The sequence below is a fragment of the Colletes gigas genome, unplaced genomic scaffold (genome assembly GCF_013123115.1).
Source record: "Colletes gigas isolate AHSC1104 unplaced genomic scaffold, ASM1312311v1 Colletes_gigas_Sc00008, whole genome shotgun sequence".
In the NCBI taxonomy this organism is placed as follows: domain Eukaryota; kingdom Metazoa; phylum Arthropoda; class Insecta; order Hymenoptera; family Colletidae; genus Colletes; species Colletes gigas.
Genome location: NW_025106637.1, coordinates 7,761,567 through 7,779,504, shown reverse-complemented (window position 1 = coordinate 7,779,504; position 17,938 = coordinate 7,761,567). Strand labels below are relative to the sequence as shown.

At 38.1% G+C, this 17,938-nt stretch overlaps 1 protein-coding gene across 5 annotated transcripts in view; it reads left to right on the top strand.

The window, feature by feature from the left end:
• LOC122396804 overlaps window positions 1–17,697 on the top strand; it is a 346,801-nt gene extending 329,104 nt beyond the window's left edge. For 4 of the 5 annotated variants that reach the window (XM_043395502.1, XM_043395499.1, XM_043395500.1 and 1 more), the window contains 5 exons: window positions 3,861–4,018; window positions 5,626–5,760; window positions 6,923–7,128; window positions 9,374–9,598; window positions 12,118–17,697. In XM_043395502.1, coding sequence (XP_043251437.1) covers window positions 3,861–4,018; window positions 5,626–5,760; window positions 6,923–7,128; window positions 9,374–9,598; window positions 12,118–12,213 — 820 coding nt within the window. In that variant the 3' untranslated portion in view covers window positions 12,214–17,697. The remainder of the gene's footprint in view (window positions 1–3,860; window positions 4,019–5,625; window positions 5,761–6,922; window positions 7,129–9,373; window positions 9,599–12,117) is intronic. The other variant, XM_043395501.1, reaches the window with a different exon arrangement.
• Window positions 17,698–17,938: the final 241 nt, after the last annotated feature.

Sequence of the window (17,938 nt, the reverse complement as noted above, 5' to 3'; positions counted from 1 at the left end):
TGGGGCTTGAACGTTTAATTGATACCCGAAATGAAGTTTCCCTAGAGCGAGCGGAAACTTCAATTTGTAATATTTCTACGGTGTAATGAAACGTGCTCCGGGCAGTTTTACGCAATAAGCCGATGAAATAGAAATTTCTACCGGCACAAAGGAGAGAAAAGGGGCAAACGTAGAGATCTGTAAACTTTTGTGCTTGGAGCGAAGCACAGGACGACAAAGAAGAGTCGCAAAGAAAGGAAGACAAAATTATCTTCTAACAAGTTTTCGAAAAGTTAAGAATCATATCAAAAGAACAGGTCACAAAGGATGGCAATGTTAATGATAAAGTCATTAGTTAATGATAATTCTTTGAGATGACAACTCCCACGAGAAATAACGTATAAAAGGAAAATACGAATATAACATTGTGCTAGTAAAATTTTTTTTTTTCTCTATTTAATAGGAACGAATGAAGTATGTCTATTAAAAACTTCTCTTCGTAGAATTCTTCTTTATTTACTGTTACATGCCTGCTGTGTTTTATCGGTTCGCTTCGGTTTTACGAACAACTCGCCGCGCGGGTCGACAAGCATTCAGCCACGTCGAATCGGAAAGCTGGGGCGAATACCTCGAAGGGAAATTCGTTTGAGCGATAAAGAAATGAAATAAAAGATCGCGAGGATATAAACAAGCAGAGGGAACGCAGACGCGTTAAATAGGAAAAAAGAGGCCCCGCGACGGTCCTCGAGAAGGTAGAGAATGGAAGGATCGTTCTCGAAGATTCGTGGAGAAAAAGGGAAAACGCAAAAGCAGTGAAAGTAGAGGAACGAAAGGGGGAAACAGAAGGAGGCAGCGCGGGAGAAGTTTTATTTCAAGGGAGGCTTCAGGGTGCAAAAGCTGCAGAACGGACGGAGGAAGTTCGTAGCCGGATAAATACGAGGGGATGCGATTCCACTTTTCTACTCCTCTTGTTTCATTCTCCCTCCCTTTATTTCTCTGGCTACGTGTATGTGTGTGTGTCCTTCTCTTTCTCTCGTTTCTACAAACCGAACCTCTGCCAGCTTGGAGTTTCAGAAGTGCCTTGTCACGCGACGCGACAATGTCTCCTCGATTTTATCAAAAGTCTAAACACATCCGATTAAATTCAGTTAGGACGACGCACGGGCCAGACACCTTTTGAATCGTTATCGAGCGCCGTGAGCAGCCTGAAAGTTGATGGGATTTCGAATGAATTAGCGTCGGGAAGACGAGCTTGTCGTTCGCTAGTTTTATTAGAAGTTCGACGAGGTTCGCTCCAGTCTCGAGCCTTTTAATCGAAAGGCTGGCTGGGAAGCGTGCGGGGCACGTTCGCGTGCAAACACGTACTGCCGTGCTTTAGCGTCCAAACGAGTTGATTAAATGTGTAATTTGTACGATTCTCCGAGGAAACTTTTTAACTCTTTTGTGTGCGAAGGAGTTTAGCGTTTCGATGCTAATCGTGGAAACAAGAGATCGCACGATTACACATAGAGGGTCTACATTAGAGAACGTACCACATTTTTTCACATTTAAATATTATTTTTCAGTCATTGGAAGGAGAAACACAAAAAGTTACAAACGTAATTATTTCGTTAATTCAAAATTTACTGAAAATTTTTTCAAGTAAAAAGTCGCTTTCAGGTAGTTGCGTACAGCTTTTCAGGCAATTAAAAAAATTGTTAAATTAATTTTTCTGTATTTCAAATATTTTTTGCGATAAATACTTGGCATAGTAAATATAAAAATGAAGCATCATTGTTTCTGCGACACGGAAAGTCCTCGCTTTTCTAATTTTTCGTCGGTATTTGAAAATGTTTTGCAGCCCCTTTCCAGCAAGTTTTTCAGTTTTTTAGACCTCGCAGAAACCCTCGGAACTTTTACATTCTTCTTGTCGTTAGATTTCTGCTTCTTCTTGGAAGTCCCAAATCTTTTTCTGTGTTCCCTTTACAGAATTTCTGGCTCCAATCGCTCTCTGAGCTTTCCAAATCTTTTGTTCGTTTCTTCTTCTTCGATTGTAGTTCCTTAATACCCGATATAACTGCGCGCGGTAGTTTTTATTTGTAAAATTCACAGGTGAAATTAAAGCAGAATTAAATTTTCGCTCCTGTGATTCCCAGTTATGGTCACGGTATTTGAGAAAATCGAAGCAGAGTTGTCGGGAATAACAAGTTCAAAGCATTAGCGTTGACTAATTACCGCGCATTATTGCAGAGATTCATACGTCGTTTTAATTGGTTGCCTCGTTAATCGTCGCGTGTACGTATCATGCGACGATACTCTAACTGTTACACGTGACTCGAAGACAAGCAAAAAAATATTCGATCGAACATTCGTGCTTGTAAAAAATTCGCCACTACGATCCAAACGAGTAACTGATTATTCTATCTACGTTTATTTATTAATATATTGTATACGTCTTCTCCTAACATTTTACGTGTTAATGTTTCGCTTCATAGCATCAATATTGTGGCTAAGTTTGGTTACATACGACATGCATACACGAGTGTCTCAATATACCGTGGAAATTGCACAATGTAAACAAATAATAACACACACTATCCTGCCAAGACAATAATGTGCATATATAATTGAAATTCTGTGTTGCAACAGCAACGGTAATTGCTATGGTTTATTAGTAATATGTACAATAATGAACTAAAATTTTACCAGTTATTACTTACGATAAAATGCCTTTGAAAACGAAATTTGTTTGCAGTCGATACCATAGTTCCATAGAAAACTATTATTTACTAACAAATGCAGGCTGGTAATTATGCAAACATCCCGCGTACAGATTTAAATTCATTTTAGATTAAATAAACAATTTATAATCCAGTTTTATTGCACATCAGTTCTTTGGATGCATAGTGTCAACGTAAATGTGAAATTAAACATAGAAGACAGCATTAATTGGAATAGATTTTACATTCATCGGATAGGGGATGAAATGTCCTTTAAAATGAGCGTTTGTACGAGTCGATAGCTCTATTAGTTCCGGAGATATAGCGATTTTAATTTCAAGTCGATGCGGTGGCTAGTTTCGGAGATATAAGGGTCCGAAGCGTTTGTTTACGTCGCGTGATCAATGAAGTCACGTGACCGTAGTAAATAGTAAACGTGACGTCACTCAGTCACCCGGTCAGTGGGTCAACGTGCGACAAGGAGGTCCGACGCGTTAGACGAAGACAGCGATAGTCGAATTAAAAAAAATTACCTTTTACATAAATTACGATATCTCGAAAACGAGAAGTCCGATCGACAAAAACCAAAAACCATTTTAAAGGGGAGGCTTTGCCGCCTCTAACAATGCCTCGATAATTAATAAAACACTAGTAGTTTCGGAACTGCAGACATCTAAAGTCTTAGTATTTTCAATGCGCGTTAATCGACTCTCGTAAGGCGGAGAGTGGAATTTAAAAAATTACCCCCTTTACATAAATTACGATATCTCGAAAACGGGAAGTCCGATCGACAAAAACCAAAGGCCATTTTAAAGAGGAAGGTTTACCGCTTCTAATAATGGTTCAATTATTTATAAAACACTAATAACTTTGCAACTGCACTCATGTAAAGTTTATAACGTAAAAGGGAAACATTGCAAATGGAAATACTTGTACCTAGGGTGAAAGGATTTTAAATATTTTTCTTGAAATCTCAAAATTGTGAAACGCTAAACGAAATTATAGTTTAATTACTTGAAAAATTAAGTAACGCAAAGGCAAACAGAATTTATTCTATAGTTTTTACTTAATTCCTTTCGAGGAATCGAACACCTTCTGTATTCAAACGCGAGCATGACCAGTAAGATAATTATTCTATATTATTTGGAGAATTTCCGTGCTAAGTTCAAAGTTTATGTTCAGTTACTATGCGTCGACTGCTTTTCCGCCCCGTTTGGCCCCGCCGTTGAAGAGACCCCGTTTGATGCCGCCGACTCGATCGCAGCATCCGAAGCAACAGAAACAACAACCAGCTGCAAACACGGCCACTGTTCCGGACTTGAACCAGCTGAAAGTATACAGTGAGTACCACCATTTCGTTGGATATGAAACGTCCCAGAGTCCTGAAAACAAAAAGAAACACAATTTAGGAGGAATGTTTTAACTCTCGCGAAGATACCTAGTTCCGCGATAAATTCTGTTAGAAGTATTTTATTCCGTTTCTTCTATAAGTATTAGGTGCTTATAAAAAAGCAAGAAACGTTGGAGAAATTGCAAATAATAGGAACATAGTTATGTTTATGTTTGTTCCGTAGAAAATAAAGTAAACGCACCGTCGGTTCTCGTTCCCACGCCAAAGTGTTGTTTAACTGTGCAAAAATTGTGATCGCTGGCGTGTGCGTGGCATCGTCGAGCTGTAAATATGGGTAGGTGTAAAAACGGAAGAGCGCGATAAATGTATTTGTCACGGGACGAGATCGCGACAGTCGAGCACGAGCCGCCATTAAATGAAACGCCATTTGCGTATTCATTTAAAAAGTTTTAGATTATCGCGCGCCCGTCGACTAGAAGCGAAAGTTTTACAGTTAAATAATTGCAACGGACGGTGTAGCGAGTAATTCATCCACCGGATGGGATTAAAATTTCCTGTAAACACACAGGATTCGACGGTGGTTCGTGGGGAAACAATGGAACGGCTCGACACTTTTATTCTACTAAACATGATACACCGTGAATCGTACGCGTTCTTGATTAACGAGAAACGTACACGCTTTTAATTAACAGATTCTAGCGCTTTTAATGAAGTTTGCCGATCAGGGGCATAAATGACACAGGATTTTATATTAGTTTTATCCCCTTTAATGGTTTCCGTTTGTACAGCATTGTTAATTAATTAAAAATATATCTGGTTGAACTTACTCAATACCGTTTCAAACTAAGGTTTAAGAAATCAATATGCTCCTCTATCTTGAGCAATTAGCCTGCTTTTAGTAGTATTATATTTCAGAAGAAGTTTATATTTTAAACTTATCTAATTATTTTTCCTTTTTGCTACGATGCAGGTTTTCTGATTCTGGAAAGAAAACTTCGTATTTCGTACCATACTCGAAGTCAACATTTTTTAAACGAAGGGTTTCGATTCTACTTCTGCCCTGGTTGCCGTGTTTCTTAAGTTTATGCATGCTTTAAATTAATTCACTATTTATTGTCGAATATAATAGGAATCATTTTAATTTAAATGTAAATATAATTGATTTTTTCGAATAAAGAGCGTTTGGTGAACAATAACGTACACAGGTATAGACAAACCCCCGTTAAATAATAGCCATCCTCCTTAATTAGCGAAGACGAGTCAATTAGGCATGACCCATTTTTAATTGAACGCAAGGGAGACGTTTCTGTTCGGAAAATGACCTGATTAACACTTAACAAACGAGCCATGTAAATTTACGTTTTCAAACAATTATTATTCCCTGAACAGGCGTTCACGAATGGTTACCATCGATGCTCGTGTGCAATACCGGGCATGAAAATAAATTAAAATAAATTTATTTAACGAGACCGCAGTGGTTTAGAATGTAAAAATAATTCGTCCGTTAAGCGTTGACAGGTTTAGACGATTTCTATCCCAAAGACGAGGGTTAAATCGAAATTAATCGAAAGCTCACTCGCAATTTTCGTGTTCCAGGCAATCCGGATATCCTGATTTGCGGCAACTGCAGGGAAATGTTTACAGACTTGGGCGAACTGCTCGAACACAAGCGAAATTACTGCAAGCTGCGGTTCACGTGTAAATGTCACACCTTCAACGGAACAGCCCCAAGTATGCATTCGAAAGAAAAGTTAAAGGAAGCCCCGTTTAGGCAAACGCGTCTCCTCGACCGATCAAGTTGCCCTTTCTCAAAGGGTTCTGAGATTTCCTGCGCGACGCTTCAGCCTTTAAGAAATTTCCCAATAAAGCTTCGACTTTCATTGGAATTCGGGGGCGCAGCCGGTTTCGAAATACAGAGTGTCCATACAATTTCTATCCAGTTTAGCGAATGCCAGAGAAATACGACGTTCTCGTGTTTAATAATCGAGTGGTTGCGTTCACTGAATAATTAAAAGTGAACTCTGACGTGACGACCATCGATATTCTCAGACTTGTGTTAACAGTATTCTCTATGTGATTAAATTTAAATCGATAACATATGGTAAACTAGTTGGCAAAGTTTTGTCTATTGACTCGAACTCAAATCATCGTTTTATGGAATTTCTTTCCTTGAATTCTCCAAATTACTAGCTTGTACATTTCATCTACGTGATATTAACTTATTTTCTAATACGAAAACACAGTTTTGCGATCGTAGCTAATTTTGGGCTCGTATTGATTCTCGACTCGATTCAATCTATTCTAAAGATTTTTTAAACAAAATGTGCATAATTTCGATTGTTCCACGAAACTGGATAGGTATTTTATGGACACCCTGTAACCACTCAACCCCGTTACCTTTCTTTCTATCGCGTTGAACGGAGCAGGTGTAAAAATGAAATTCGTACCGGTTCGAGTGGTTCCTCTCCGCGAGGAATTGTATTTTGGCATTTTATCAGGAAATGCAGCTGCGACCGCTTAGTAGTTTGTTTAGGATAGAGAAATCGAATCCAACTTTAGGAAAATGGTATCCGTCGATTTTTAGTGGAATATAGCTTTTGATAAACAAATTTTATCACCAAATTCCTTATCAAATTACAAAATATAAAAATTTTCCACTTTTAAGTAGTCATAATATACGCAATTAAGACATATTAGTAAACGTTGCACTGACGTTTAAGTTGTTCGTGCCAAAGAATGTCACCTGTAATACATTGGCGTCGTACTCATACGTGAAATTTTGGGTAAAATCGTATCCAGATATACGCATAGGGTAGAATCACAAGAATTTTAATAATCCGTGTATTTATAGCACCGAAGCGGTTAAAAGCATAAAAGCATTTCATGTCCAAAGGGGATTCTACGACGGCCCTTCTCTGCGTTCTCTGCAAAGTATCGTTCCCGTCAGCATGGGAACTGATGGTTCACGCTCAGGCGGCTCATATGATCAACATTTACGAGCTGGGAACTCGGCCTCAGAGTCCAAGATCCGCGCCCAGCCCTCCGCAAAGTCCCACCCAGCATCAAAAAGAATCATCACCGTCGCCCCAAGACTTTCAGGTGAGTTTCACTACAGATTTTCCACGTGTTTCGCCGTTGCTTGGAAAATAAACATTTTCATTCAATCGTGTGCACGTCCCAGAATATTAGATATTTTCAATTTGTACGAATAAAATTTTCTCCTTATTTCTTCACCGACGTAAATACGAACAAATATCGAACACGGGGTGTATTGAATTCACGGGGAAAGTAATTTCCCTCTAATGGATTCTCTATTTCGTTATTTTTGTTGGCCAAAAAGCGAAGTAGCGAACGATGACTGAGCAGTCTTATCAGAATGGACACCCTTGGCTGAAAAGGTCTGAAAAGAAAATGAGACCTCGTCTATTCGCGTAGCTTTAATTCCTGAGATATTTCTGACCCGGTTACGGGGGCACAGTCGATCCAGAGATCGAGTTATTTTCCGTCATTCGCGAAACGCGATTTTCCTTCCATTCTTTTCACCTTCGCACCCGAGTTTTTTTAGCTCCCGACAGTAAAAATCTTTACTTCTCCGTATCTTCTGTATCTGAAAAGTCTCGGGGCGTGAAGTAAACACAATGGAACCAGACTTCCTTGCTTTTATGGGAGAAATTAATTGGACGTTATTCGATACATCGAGCACTGAGAAAAATCACCGAAAAAGCATCGAGCTCGAACTGAATTTGATATCAGACTATAGAAAACGATATACCCTTGCTTCGAAGAGACTATAGTATTCGTAGAATACGTTTCAGGAGATTATCGTCCTCACTTCTTTACGTCGCGTGTTTTACGTATTAAGGAATCGAGAAGATTGCATCGTCTTGTAATGTCTTTCGATAAAAACTTCGCAGATACAGTTTAAACTTTTTTTTAAAACTCTTGTTCTTGGCGCGATAACGTGCAAATGACTTCTAAGTTTATTACTATGGTGAATGTCTCCGAAAAAGAAGGTATTACGACATGGTACAAGAGTAGGTTGTATAAAGAACGTTATTGAAGAAAATTTTCTTCTCGAACTATGAAAAGACTACCTTCTGAATCATATTTCACGGACACGTGATCTCCAATTTTTACACTTGGCTTTATTTATCGTAAAAATTTATTTAGTGCAACAATAATGTTTCTACAATATTTTGCATCAATTTTTTGATTATTTTCTGCGAGGCTTGACATCGATCGTTAAATTCCTGATCGTGAAACGAAGACACCGATGCATCGAATGGAGGAGCAATAATGACAATAATGTCAGTCCATTTAAACAATATAAGTTCTCCGGATTGCAAAGAAGAAAAGTAATATCGTCAAGCAAGCTCGGTGCTTAAGACAAGGTTTCGAAGAACCGGAACGAAATTCTATAACAAAAGAATGAAAAGCTGTCGTCGTAGGGAACGACGTACAACTTGGAAAAATATTACTTCATCATATGTTTCTCTGTCGATATGTCAATTCCAGAGCACAAACAAGGTATACGGATTGACCTATCAAGAACTGTGAACCTTCGTTTTGGATCCCAGTACTCGAGTGCCTTTTTATTATTTTCACTCTCGGTGATACGAAACATCGAATCTTAAATAAATTATACTTCGTGGAGACTATCGGCTAATCGAATTAATTTTTCAACCGTTTCTTAAACGTTCGAATAATTACATTTCTGAAGTATCGTGTAAATAATTATTTGGCGAAAATTTTTTTTAAGAATTAATTTTATTATTTATTTCGTGGCAACGTTCGATAAGTTGACACGTGAATATAATTTATCAAGATACGTAATTTAAGTAGAATAGTTTTGCTTTGGTCAGACGTCCGAATAAAAATAAATAACGAAGCTTGAGAAGATCTTGTTAATTGTTACTCTCTGACGTGTGTTTGGTTAATAATCCGTGACACTTTTTCGTGAGAATCGTGCGAGTCAAGTGGCTCGCGGCAACCTCTGAAAGGTTCTTGTAAATTTCTGTACAGCTCGTCTCTCAGCGTCGCCATTAGTTTGCCGGGGGAGTCGTGTCAAGTATGCTCGCATAAGAGTACGTGTTACACGCGAACAATGAAAATTTTGTCCCCCGAATGACGAACAATAATCGTTCGATTTAACGTAGAACACCGTTTGTTGCACAAATGTTTCATTCATAAATTCGAATCTATTTTTTAAATCGACGAGGGAAAGGTTACGAGCGAACCTGAAATTTGTATTGTTGGGAAATGAAACGTGTACGGTACCGTGCAGTGCTTTAGACATGTAACGTTCGAACGTTAAACGTAATCCATCGTTCCATGTTTGTTGCAGCAGGAAACCAAAGCGTCCGATTGCGAAGAACGCGCCGAAGAAGAGGATTTAGATGGACACGAATTAATACCGTCCCCTGACAGTGGCAAATCAACGGATAACGAGGCAGCTCTGTCACCGATTAAACTACGATCTGATGTGAATGGACTGGATCACGAAGAATGCGACGAACTAATGCACGTCGAAAACACCACACAATCTTGCATCATGCACGCTCTAAGCATTGTGAGTATCGTTATCCTATTTTCCTAATCGATTGCTTTTACAATCTTTTAAACAATTGCTTTATTCCCTTGGCAGAAACAACGTTTCGTTCGATTTAACATAGAATACCGAATTGCACAAATCTTTTTGAAGTAATCATAGAATATATTCGAAATCACTATATGTGACTCGAAATAAAAAAATAGAACGTTATTGTACAAATTGTATAACGCAAAGAATAGCATTCGAAGCTTGTTTTATTATTTTCTACAAATCAATTGAATTTAGTTACAAAGGACAATTGAATAGAAAATCTGTTTTGCATTGATTTTGAAGGTGAATAAAAACTACAAAAACCCGTTCTATTTAGAAGCAAAATAGTAAAAGTAAGGTAATAGAATTTTACAGAAATATTGTATAGATTTGCATTACATTTACTGGGAACATTTATTAAAATATAATACTCGAATCTGCGAGTAAATTAAATTCCGACCGGATACCTTTGTTTCATTTCTTAATCGACAAACTTGTCTTTGCAATTCTTAGATTTTTGACAATTTTTTTAAACTGGGTATGCTTTCTGTTATGTTTATGCTTACTTGCAATTTGTCATTTTGTTTCACTCTTTATTTTAAAGTGTAAGAGCTAGTCGAGCACACGCTGGTCGACGAGTGCTGAACAGAGTGCAACGATCGCGTATATTTTTGTAATTCGCGTCGTATTAACAATAAACAATCGTAATGGACTCCATCGCGGTACAGTTGTTAAAAGCGATCATTCGATGATCGTTCCCATCGCGGCGTAATCGTAAAACCATTGACGTGACGGTATTCACGCGTGTTGTAACTCGAGACGGAAGCTCTTCCTTCCTGCAATAAATCACACGAGGACCGAACGTTCTCTCGCCTTGTGCCATTTCGGTTTTGTATTCACCGAGACGATCGTTGCCAAATGGTTTCGCGAAACCGTCGTATTCGCGTAATCACCGCGCGTAAACGCGTTATAGCTTCCAACGATCGCGTTCAAAGATTTCTGCGAGCCGAATTCATTCAACGTCGTGATACACGCTCGAAAAACTTCATTGCGAAACCGTGATCCTTTCAACCAGTGGCAAACATCCTGAGACGAGCCGAATAACATAAATTTGCAACTTTGCCCCGGGGGTTGTGCCGGAGAATTTCTCTCGCGCGTCAAAGTATACAAATGCTTACGTTTGAAACTTTTAACTAGTTAAATATGTATAGTATACTGTGGAGCGTTTAAAATAATATAGTGTACTCGACTACGTGTGCATTCCTCGAGCATCTGTGTGGTTGAAACGATTGCCAGTCGTTACGAAGAAAAGAGTTTGGGAAATTACTTGTCCGAACACAAAATTAGTTTTTAAATTCTGAAATTTCTCAATTTAACGTCTTCTATATTTTTTCTTACTGTGTATACCCCGTTGAATTATTTTCTAATTTTACTAACATAATCTCAAGATTTTTTTGGACGAAATACTACTTTAGAAATTGACGAGAAGTATTCTTTCCGCGAGAGACAATTACTCTTCATTGTTGTTCCAACTCAGTGTTCTGTATTTTTAAAATCGATTGGAAATTCTCAACGGATGAGACTGATTTGTAACGTGATTTCACGCGCTTTATCCTCGAAAGTGTATTTAAGCGCAGATAGATAGTATCAAATGCTGAGATTAATCCGCGTACAATCTACGACAATACGCAAACAAATTAGCACGGTTGCGTCGCATTAATAGCACCGTGTGAATACAGAAATAGTAATATCGTGATTCTATCGTGAAATTCGCTTATAAATAATCCTAAACTCGCGAGCTATACAATATCTAGTAGCTATACAAAACGGCGGTGCAGATTTAGCACAGCATCGGGTCAGAATTTCCCGACATCTGCTTTAAAATATTTACATGTCGCAATCAAATATGTAGATAGAGTGCTTGGTTAAATTTTTAATTCGTTCTAAATAATAACATGGACGAAAAAGATGCTGTTTTATGGAGTGTTTTATGTGAAGGTACATGTAATCCTCAATTGACACCGCAGATCCACTATTTAAATCAAAATTGGACACCTGATCCATTTTTATAAAAACAATCCATTTATTTTAAAGTCTTGAAGCATTCTACATGCTGACAGACGATAATATTATTCGAGTAGACGACTCTCTAATTATTTTAAATATTTCAATTAAGACTGAATTCTTTTCATTGATTTAAAAATGTTTTTTACATGTTTTTAGACAAAAGAAAAGAAAAGGGAAACTATAATTAGAGATAATATTTTTTACTCAATTATTTAAGTTTTATTTAAATACACTATCCACAGAGGAATATTTGGTGTTTCGTTGATTCTTTCTTTTCGTTTATTGTTATTTGTCTGCGGGATAACTGACAACTCATGGGGGAGTTCTTAATCCTTGTTTCCCCGTAAAGCACTCCGGGCGACCCGAAACTTTTGATAATTTTTCTAATAGCAGTGTTCGTCCTCGCTTATATATATATACTCTCACCTTGTGCGTTACAGGATTCGTCCTTGGAACTCAACTCTGACACGAACTCGAGGGGAAGTTCTGGCCCAGTCATGGCGTTGACTAATGGATCCTTGTCCGCGAAGGAATAAGTCGAGAAAGAATTAGTCATTGGAACACGGTTCTCCCTGTCCGGGGATTTCTGTACCAACGCCACCAACGAGACATATCGATCTCCTTTAAGGATAACACACCCGTCTGTATATAGCTTAAATGCCTAACAAATAATTCAGGGTCGTCTCATGCCAGATCTGGGACCTATTTTGGCGAGTTTAGTATCGATGGATCGCGAGCCGTTTCGAGGATCCGACGAATGGGAAAGATTTAAAGCGTTTCGCCTTCGTTCGCGTCCGTCTTATCGATTAATCCCGTTTTGCTCTCTTTTCTTCTAGAACTTAGCCAGAAGACGAATCGTTTTTGGCGAGCTTCCATTCAGATGAAAGTACCGATTCCTGTTTTTTCCCCCCCTCTTCGCTCCCTCCTCTCTTCGTTTTAGTTTTGTTCGTTGTAGACACGTTCCCCCAAGTACCGCGTTCGAAAATTTTTACAGGCACGATGACTTTCCGCAACGTTCGAGGAATACGATACCGTAAGTTGGGGGCATCCTTCGCCCAAAGTTTAATCATTTTCTACCCTCCGGAGGAATATTTGAAAGAAACTATTTAATTGTTTTTTTAGAGAAAGAATTGAATTTCTTTTAGACGGTCAAAGATCGTCGATAAATTATTGCAGATTAGTTGAAACTTGGGATAACTTTGGTCCAAAATTTTAAAGAAACTATTTACGAGAAATCGACGAACTAAATACGAAAATAGAAGTTTGGAGAAATATTCTCTTTTTGTACAACTGACACTGCCACTCAATTTTCACGTAAAAAATAAACTATCTCCTATTTTGAATTCAAATTTACTTGACTGAAGTTACTCCAGCTTGTCGAGAATTTTAACCAAAATTCCGTTCGATCGAGTGATAAAAAATTATTAGGTATTCCTTGTCTGTGATAAATATTACATTTCTTATCGATCTTAGACGCAAGCTTGCTTTGCGGGAAACGCGTTTCGAGAGATTCGTTGCGATTGTCCGACCGCCCGAGGGGCGGGAAAAGATTTTTAAGTAGTCAGCCGCGATGACTCTTAAGTAGAAGATGCAACGTTAATGGATTCTTTTTTTAACGTCGTCGAGAAATAGGTGAAAACCAGGCTTGCCCGTTTGTGGTAGCGTTTTATGAATATTGCAAGTTGACTGCTGGCGTCGACGACTTAGCAAAAGAAGAATATTGTTTCTCCCAGAGAACGTCGTGTTTCTTTTAATATTTAAAAAATCACTAACTATATAATTCGAGTTTCAATCCCCTGTCGCATAATTTGACACGAAAGAGAGCCCAAGAAAAAAAAAATCCTTGTAAAGTTGACTGGAAAAATTTTTGATGAATTTGCAGGTGAATTCATTTATTATTTATTTTTAACAACCTTTGACAGATGAAATGAAAGTCATGCAGTAGAAGATTAACATTACAATGAACTAATTCTGTGTAGGAGTGCTGAAAGAAAATGTTTGAACACAGGTAAACACTTCTATTCGATCCTATATTTTTAAACTAAAATGTCTATGTTAATTCTGGGTTAAAATGAAGTAACTTTGATTACATCGATTTGGCATTCAACGTGTTAAGAGCAGCCTAATACCAAGGTCTCCCAGAAAATATTACGTGTTTCAAAACCTTAATTTATTAAGTGATAAGTACAACGAAACATAATTTTAAGCACGATGATCTGTGACTTTTTCCCCATCGTTTTGAAAGCAATTGCGTTCCTCTGTAATATCATGTTTAATGCCATCATTATCAAAAAGAGCTTCCCAACAATGTATTAACGAATATACTTTATTTTGATAGGCTGTTTAGAAATAAAAACAAAGTAGAACGTAAATGTTTTCTGGGATGCCCTAATTAGGTAAAGTAGTATAAATTTTCAATGTAATTGTATTTTAATGACTTGTTTTAACCGTGCAGACGAAATCCATGCAATCATTATCAACATTTGCAGCTAAATTAGTCTGCATTCCACGATCTACAAATACGATTGTAAATAAATTCGTCTGCTTTCCCCCTGAATCTCTTAGCTCGGTAACAAAAGTTAATTCTTATTAAACGCTTAATTATTTAGAACGTTGTAAATATTCGTGTAACCTTAAGTTAGCGTAATGGTGGTAGTTGTTACGTTTCGTAAGATTAATTAGGGGAGATTCGATCGAAACGCTTTAAATTCCGCGTGGAAACGCGACTCCACGATGAATTCTGCGATCTCGTCGATACGAATTAGCCGAATGATGCTGATTTAGCGTCGAGCTGACCGCCATTGATATTATTAAGACACTTTTTGATCCGAGTAGTAACCGAACAAGGTGACAGCGACTGATCGTATAGGGAGAGAAGATGAATTATTTAATTTCCCCGGTAGATGATATCCATTATGTAAACTTGGCATCCGTAGGATCGAACCGATATGGTACTAGACGCGTGAAAAGAAAAAAAAAAAAGAAAACATGGATTCCCGGAATTCTATCGATCGCGAACAAGATGATTAGCATATCAAACGTGTATTTTTGATGACGTATGAGTGCGGTTTCTTTTTCTCCAGCGAAACAAACAGAGGCATGCATCGTCCAAATTAGCGTAACTGATCGAAAAGGAGGGATAGAACGAAGAGAAAAAAAAAAAAATGAAGAAAAAACAGAATCTATTACGGTTACTAGTAACGACCGGCTACGTACAGAGATAATGGTGTTTAGAACTATAACTAACACACTTTTCGGAAGGATGAACCGTCGCGTCGGTTCGATCGATCGTCAGATTCAAACGGAAACACGTTCTTCGCGCCATTATTCGACATTGAACCGCATGCTGATATACCGTACTTTAAATAGTTACAGAAAGCCTCTGATAACTTTGGAAATATACCTGTTTTCTATAGATAAATAATACTTGCAGTATCATCGAGTACTCAGAGTTTGTGTCATTATTTCCACGTGATTATATACTGTGCGAGTCAGTCCATTGTTAACTGTTCGATTTGATTTTTGAGAAATTCAAAGCATAGCAGCAGTCAGGCAATCGAAATCTCATTGTCGTTTAAAATGCAACGATCATAATTTTTCCGGATGGTAGATTTATTTTTCAACGTAGAAATCGAACCGAAATTCAATTCCAACGCGTTACTGACTGCAACACCGATCAGTTGCTTCCGTCTCATTGAAGAAATCGTTGATCGAACGCAAGTTATCGGATGATATCGAGATGGAAATGACTCGTAAACATGATTATCGTTAAATGTTGTTGAATCGCCTGAAATATCCAGCGTACCCTGCGCGCCTCGACTTCCGAAAACGCAACGAAACGTTCGCGATGGTTGCGGCGAACGGTTAAAAGGTACTTTGACTCGATCTCGCGAAGATCGATGATAATCAGGAGACGCAAAGGGAAAACTAGGGCTGCTAATATCCGTGCGTCAGAGTGCAGGTGGTTTCCATTTATCTCTCGTTACGGTATGATCTAACGCGAATAACTATCGTGGAAACAATAATACTTGCAACAATAAGAATAAGTGTCCAGTTAACCCTCTCGCTTATGGCGCGTTAAATTCAGCATATTCAATTTCGTATGCTTCAAAACGGTGGTAATTTTACTTGGTATTGTCCTACATTTTGTACACGTATAAATACATATTATTTAACTTCTGATAGAAGGATTGAAATTTAAGGGACTGTCGAGAGATTGCTAAATACACCTAATTTTTACCCTTTCCTGTCCCTTTGCCACTTGTTGTCACGTTCGAAAACTAACAGAATTAATTCTATTAAATTCTACCAAACTTGTACAGTGATTAAGCATCATTTACACAAGCTAGAAGGTTTGGTCGTATCAGTTCATAGTCATATATACATTGTAAAATACCGGTAACAACAAACGTGACAGTTGTTTTGAGAAATTCGTGTCAGCTGGACGCTTCTTGACTATTTTTGTGAGCACCGTGTGCGCCAAAAATCCCTCGATCCTCTTTTTCTCCGACAGGTCTGCACGAAAGATGCGTAACGAAACAGGTTTTCATAAAAAACCAAAGTGTATTTACCCAAAATGCGAATAGACGAATGCAAAGTCTGACTATTATACGTGTACCTTGAAACAACAATCTGTTAGGATATTTTCTTGACAACATTGGTCGAATATATCGAAATTCTATGGCTAATTGGAATCGAGGGTGTCGAAATATTGTAGATCGATTACAAAAATTTTTGTATAAAACGCCGGCGTCGACGGTATCTTGTGGTTCTAAGATACGAAACGCTTGGCTTTTAAGGGACGCCAGTAAACATTTTCATACTTATATTTTATAAGGAGCACCAGTTTAACGATGATCGCGCGACAATTGCGCGTACGTTTGCCCGTAATACAGTTTCACTAACAATATTTATTATCGTAGATGTATATGTATAATTTATGTAATTCATCGCGCGTATCTATTGTTGTAACGTTGTAATATAATTATCATAATAGACACGAGACGGAGTAATCGGAACGGAGCCCGTAAGTCGTAATCAATAAGGGTGAATTTATGAGTTATTGGATGCAAAACGGACATAACGATTGTACGTACTTATACCGTTTCTACCATTAATTATATTTTATTAACCGTGCGCGTATTCGCATATATTTTTAATATCCGCACGGTAATAATTCTCTCTTCGTAACGCGAACGCTCGTACGAGGACGTAATAACGGGAATTTGAACATAATTCCATCCGTTAATTAAACGAGCATAATCAGAATAGAATTACGGATCACTTCGGCAGCCCTAGAACGATTGCAATTCAGTCATTGATCGTTTCTTCAATGGGATCCTCAATGTAGCTACGTCTGTTCCGTTTCCATAAATTTCGTTTCTATTTTTTGAAGAACAGACTCGTGTCTCGAAATAAAAATGATTATTGAATGCAATTTTTGCGTTGTCGAAGATCTATTGGTTTGCCTGTCGCGATGAATTGCAAATTGATACAAGGTAACTCGATCCTCCGTACACATCGAGTTACGAATACCGTTTTTTCCGTGTTCCATCGATCGTTTTCGACGCGATCGGCAAGCCAAAGTTTAGAATTTCGTACAGAACACGTTTGAACCGAAACGGGGAATGATTTCTGTACGATCGAGAGCTCTGTTTCCCCCGTAGATTTCTTCCGTGGATCTGCTAAATTCCATCGTAATTGTACATACGAAGCGAACGACTCGTGAATAAATCCATCCGGCGTTTCCCCGATTGCCTTTTTTTCGGTTTGCTGTTTGTCGTATTCCACGTGTCCCATGCAATTATATTTTAATCGCGTGCGGACTGCGAGCGTCTCGCGGAGTGTCAGAGCGAACCGCGAAACACCGATCGCGACGAGATGGTGGAATCCAAATCGACGAATAAATACGTTACCGTACCCTTAGTGATGTGTAGATTAAGCTACGTTAATCATTTACTAAAGAACATATCTTCCGAGTGGTCTATATAGTTTATCCGTATCACCGAATATATCCGTAACAAAAAAAAAGAAAAAAAAATACACGACGCAACTAAGAGAAGGATCAGTGATCGATGAAAAATTAATTGACAAACGATACGTCGATCGAGGTGACCTCGAAAGTGACTCGAAAGCCTCGGCCGCTTTTCTTCCTGCGTTCTTTCTTCGTATGAAAAGAGGATACATTTATCTATGTTAAGTTACGATTAGATTCTAGAAACGAGAGTTATTTGTTCTATATAGTCCTATAAATATATATAC